The 5,426-nt window shown below is 34.6% G+C and overlaps 2 protein-coding genes across 2 annotated transcripts; both read left to right on the plus strand.

Annotated features, from left to right (window-relative positions):
- The first annotated feature begins 283 nt into the window (after positions 1 to 283).
- Positions 284 to 2,087, plus strand: LOC144346749 (uncharacterized). Its single transcript, XM_078007288.2, has 4 exons — positions 284 to 335; positions 497 to 717; positions 1,360 to 1,523; positions 1,952 to 2,087. Exons 1-4 carry the CDS (start codon positions 284 to 286, stop codon positions 2,043 to 2,045), a joined length of 531 nt encoding a protein of 176 aa, XP_077863414.2. The 3' UTR covers positions 2,046 to 2,087.
- Positions 2,088 to 2,923: 836 nt separating this feature from the next.
- LOC144346750 (uncharacterized) lies at positions 2,924 to 3,899 on the plus strand. Its single transcript, XM_078007289.2, has 3 exons — positions 2,924 to 3,019; positions 3,319 to 3,532; positions 3,700 to 3,899. Exons 1-3 carry the CDS (start codon positions 2,960 to 2,962, stop codon positions 3,786 to 3,788), a joined length of 363 nt encoding a protein of 120 aa, XP_077863415.2. The 5' UTR covers positions 2,924 to 2,959; the 3' UTR covers positions 3,789 to 3,899.
- Positions 3,900 to 5,426: the final 1,527 nt, after the last annotated feature.

The raw sequence follows: 5,426 nt of genomic DNA on the forward strand, positions 1-5,426 counted from the left end.
CACCACCGACACTATCGCTTATTAAAAATATGTTCATTAAAGTCACTAAAGCCAAAATAGTGATACAAGTTCAACTAAGTTCAGGCATCATACAGATTACTATTTGATGTGGTTAAAACCAGTTTATCCAAGCCTATTCAAACAATGGCGAATAAAAACTCATTAGTTATACGTGTGAAATGCACACTTAGATAATACGACAGACTTTGGAACCAATCACTGTTAAAATACAATAAAACCTCTTGCTGGCGTATATTTATTGCCTTGGAGTCGTACATAAAACATGTCTCGCCTCGTGCTACTAACGGTAGTCTGCCTTGCAATTTTTAATAAAGGTAAGTAAAGTTCGCATCACACCATTTCAACGGATTTCTTCTCAGATTATGTATACGTGGCCCACATACCGTTAAATGGACAACGTTTCCTTGCATGCAAACAGCTACATGTTCAGTACATTTATGAGTTGTTACAAGTTACTATTTATATATCTCCATAGATGCATTGTCAAGTGGACTCTTTGGCGAGGGTGGCGAAGCTGGGTCGTTGAGTGGGGCTTTGGAAGATAAATCCATACTCAGAGCATTTTTGATGAAACAAATTGTCGGTAATGTAGGCGGTGGTAGTACTGGCGCGCCACTTCCCCTATTGCGAGCACTGATGACTGGCCAGACCCCACCACCAATAGTACGAGCGATGATAGCTAAACGTGTTATGGAGGTGTGTAATATATTTATCTCATCAATTAATATCATATCATACAATTTCACAGCATAGCATAGCATAGCATATAAGAAACAAATTCCCTAATAATGTTTTCTATATTGTTCTGTGTAAAAGGAGGTCACTGGTCCCTCCAGATTATCAGTGCAATTGCACTCCGTTACAGTAATCACTGACTGAGTATTGTACTATGAGCAGTGTGTATACACATATTCTGATGGGTAAAGGGTGTTTCGATTATCAGTTAATCGCAATATAAACATGTCTAAATAACCATACTATCATCTAAGCCCACAGGCGCCATGTATTTAAATCACTCAAGCATCAGTATATGTTCGCATATTCTATACACTTTACCCATAGTTTGTCCGATGATTTTTAGCTTTTTTTACTATACATTCTCCCGAGCTAATTTACTCATTAGTGGTTCATATGTGATATACTTTTTTCTGTAGAGTGGTCTACGTAGGCTATATTGGATCACAACAATGACATAAACACATGTAATAAGTCGCCTATGTAGACAAAATACAGAAACGATTCATTGATCATTTAGTTCATAAAATCAAAAACATAAAAGTCTCACTACACCAGTTCTTGTACAAAAAGCTAATTTGTGTTCAATATGTTCTTTTCAAGAACACCGACGAGAGTGGTTCCTTTCTCCCCAAACTGTTGGTCTTCCGAAAAGTTGCCGGCGAATTGGGAATGAAAATTATAGAAGGGCTGAGGGCGAGGAAACAGTCTGATAGAGTATACACGTTTGTTATATCTCCACTATGTGACTGCGCTCTAGAATACATGTGAGCTAAGTACATCGAAATAAGCAAACGTTGCATTCATCTTTGAATCGAGTGCAACCTCAGTGTTCTGTACATTGAAAACATCTTTCATATAATTATCGCTCTCAAGCGAGAAGCGTCTCTGCCCGTGACATCAACATGACCCTGTGAATGGACATTTTTCTCTCTGGGTCATACAAGTTCCAAGTCACTTGGCAAGCTATAAGATATAAATAATATATAATATAAGATATTATATTATTGTGATATGTACATATACGTTTTCATTTATAATACAAATTTATCTGGAAGTCAGTGGCCCTAGTGTCGATATATACAAATCCCGCAATACTGTATAATATGGTATTCACTGTAATATTCTCTTTTAGTATAATGCATACTATTACAAAACATTACGTTCACTATCTTTTTTTTTCATTTTTCCATAGTGATGATAAAGGTGAAATGAAGGGATTTTCTGTTGACCTCATCAATGCAGGTATTGTTTTTAAAGTTAACCATATGAATTCTAGCCCAATGTAATCTAGTTAAATACGTAACGGATAGGTTCGAGTAGGCTTGGTGGGTGGGGATGTATTACTACTTGTAATGGTAAAATAGTACAGGACATCAATCGCATTTATTTATTTTACATGGCAACAATTTATACGGATAACGATTGATTGTGTTATTTGAAATCAATATAACAAAAATTAATACAATGTGGTATGTTACTTAAATTTTCTTAGTCTGCGAGGAAGCTAGAAGGAACTGCGAAATACTATATGACTATGATCCCAAATGTTTTTCTCATGATGGTCACCACTTTTTGCTAGGCGAAGGTGAGAACATATTTGTCATTAAATTTTATACGATTTTTTTGTCACATGCAATAGTTATTTGACAATGAAAAACAACAACATTTCTTCTGTAAGCAAATCGAAATTGTTTACTTAAATTATAAAACATCGCGGGTAATTGTTTCTCATATCGAAATTTGAATTTATAGTTCAATACACCATTAGAACATTATTACCAAACGATTGCTACACACTAATCCGTATTGCAACAACACTAGGAGAAAAATGCTAATAAAGTTCGTTTTCAATTGTTTTTCAATCATAGGCCTTATTTCAAAACAATATGACGTTTGCATGTCGTGGTTTAAAACAAAAGATCGTACACACGTTGCGGCATTTACGGAGCCATATTGGAAAACAAAGAACGAATTTCATTTGTTCGTGCCAACGGACAATCCAAACGATTTCGACCCAACCAATATTGCTGGCAAGAAAATCGGTAAGTTGGCCATAATTCAATTATTAAAAATGCTAAACGTAAGTAAAGTATGTAATGTGATGTGATGTAATTTCATGTAATATATGTTTTCAAAGGTTTCTTGGAAGGGAGGACTGGGGGGTCATACTTGCCTTGAAGACCTGAGAGGTGCTGATACAATGACGCCTGAATATGTTCTTTCAAAAACTGACTTTCTTAACAAATTAGGAAATGGAGAGGTAATGAAATTCGTTTATTGAATAATATAATTTCTCATAGTATTCTATTAACCCTTTTCGTAGCAAGGTCAAGTTTTGTCATCTTTCACAAAATAAATTCTTCTAATTGTTTCCATATTCTGTTAGCGATGTTGATCGAGATTTGTTGGCAATAACAAAATTTTCCCATATATTCCAAATTTATCAATGTATAGAGAAATACAGAAACATTTACACATATTTCACACCTAAATGTTGGCGTTCAAATAGATTTAATGTTTTCATATACGAGAAGTGTAAAACTTCTTCCTATTAAATAGCTAGATGCTGCGTTTGTTATTGATGGGTTTGAGCATTATCTTACAAATGGATTCCAGAAGATTGGCGAACGCATCAAATGTGCAGAGTCAGGTATTATTCATGCTGTTGCCAGGAAGGACAATGACGTCACTGACTGGTTCAGTGAAACGTTGAGAGAGATGAAGACGAACGGAAAGTATTATGGTCTGTGCAACAAAGCTAAACAGGATCACGGTGAGATCGTCATTCAGTTATTGCACTAAAAATTAAACTAATTTGAGTACATTTATTCTGAATAAAGTCATATGTAAAAGAAAACCCGATTTTTAACAATATAACTGTATAGATCAAAGTTTATTTGACATTAATTTTTTAAAAACTATAAATCTTCTTTAATCCAGGTTCGAAGGGACCAATTAACTGTGTCGTCGAAGGTGAAGTGGTCGATGAATTTGCCAAGATCAAGTGTGGCGAGGGATGCTGGGTTTAATTGAAATGTATCTAATTGGGTAGATTCTATTCGTCGTTGTTATTTTTTAAATCATATGTATTCATTGAAGTATTAAAATAAAGCACTAAAATATATTCATTGCTCTGCAAAGATAGACTGACAATATTCACTATGTTAACAGGCGGTAGTCGTCGCGCCACACATGCGTGAGATATATGTGTCTCTTTGTATGCGACTGCGTCATACTTTCCATATATTCCCATTAGAAGAGTGCATTTGGTTGGGAAAAAATCAATATTTATCAACACACAAGTGTCGCCCTTTAAACCGATCGAATAGTGGAGTAAAAAAATTGCTTGTCTGAAGGATGGGCACTGATTGCAGTATGGTCAAATAATGTTACAAGCATTGTGTATTTTTACTTAAAAAATCAAACGCTGGAGAAATAGCATTTAAAACGTGTTCACAATGTAATTCGTAAGCAAGCATTGTAATTCCCATTGGTGCGTCCATTGTAATAGAGTCATCAATGGATTATCCAAATAGCGATGCAAATTGATTTAGTTAGTCATTGGGTGTCAAGAATGATGTTTTTTTGTTTTCCAACGGAAATTGCAAAATGTTTCTTGTGGGAAAATATAATAACGTCATATTAACTCTTATTATTATAGATACACGTGAGTCATTCAGCATATGTACAATATTAATAATCACAGTTTCGAAGTAAGTACTAAATTGAATGTTCAAAAAAATAACCTTGTTCAAACATAAACTTACAGTATTTCTCGAAATATATAGTACTAGTGTGTGTGGTTTATACAATAACTCATAAAATAGAATGAACATATCTTTATGTTTTATTTCAAACGATCAACATTCGGCAAATTCACAGCTCCTATTTTCATGACAAAACTAATGTATTTTCTGTTCCCTTTTATGTTAATCTCTGTTGATTGCCTTGTATTTAGAAAGTAAACGGAATTATGTCTATGCATGTATATTAAAATTTTTCGTAAATCGCTTATCTCGCTCACTGAATTTCAATATATAGGAAACGTATGCAAGTCGAAAAAAAGTGTTTAACCTCTGCTTTTTCATTGGGTGGTTGATACTTCTTCCTTCTTAATGACTACCAGTAACCATCGCCAGAAATGAGTGGACAAGATGACCGACTTCCGCTTCTGGCCAGTGTTCCACTGTCAAATAAACATCACAGGATATGCCAGAGAATGCATTGCATAAACATATACTAGTATTAAAACAAAATTTAATTTTGAGTTTATATTTTTTTATTTTTTCACTTTGTTGTGCTTCGTAATAGACAGGTGACGCTTCAAGCTTTTGATTTTGTATAGTTATTTCCATTAAAACTCCACCTTTAAATGCCCAACTTGCCGTAAAACCTGATGATAAATGCTATTACCAATGGACGATGTGTATCTGTATGATGTAACGTATGTGACTCTTCACGTTAGTTCGCTTCGTTCCGGATAATTTCTGGTTCAATACACAGCGACGAAGTTGTAGACGCAGTATTCGCAGCCCAATGTATTCACACAGATGTACGATGTGTAAGCAAATATAACTATTTTAATCCAAATAACAACAGGAAGTAACATGAATCAAGATAGGGTTTCAGATTATGTCCGTTATTCCACGTGAAACCACCCCACCTTT

This window comes from Saccoglossus kowalevskii, chromosome 11 (genome assembly GCF_978046115.1).
Source record: "Saccoglossus kowalevskii chromosome 11, keSacKowa6.1, whole genome shotgun sequence".
Classification (NCBI taxonomy): domain Eukaryota; kingdom Metazoa; phylum Hemichordata; class Enteropneusta; family Harrimaniidae; genus Saccoglossus; species Saccoglossus kowalevskii.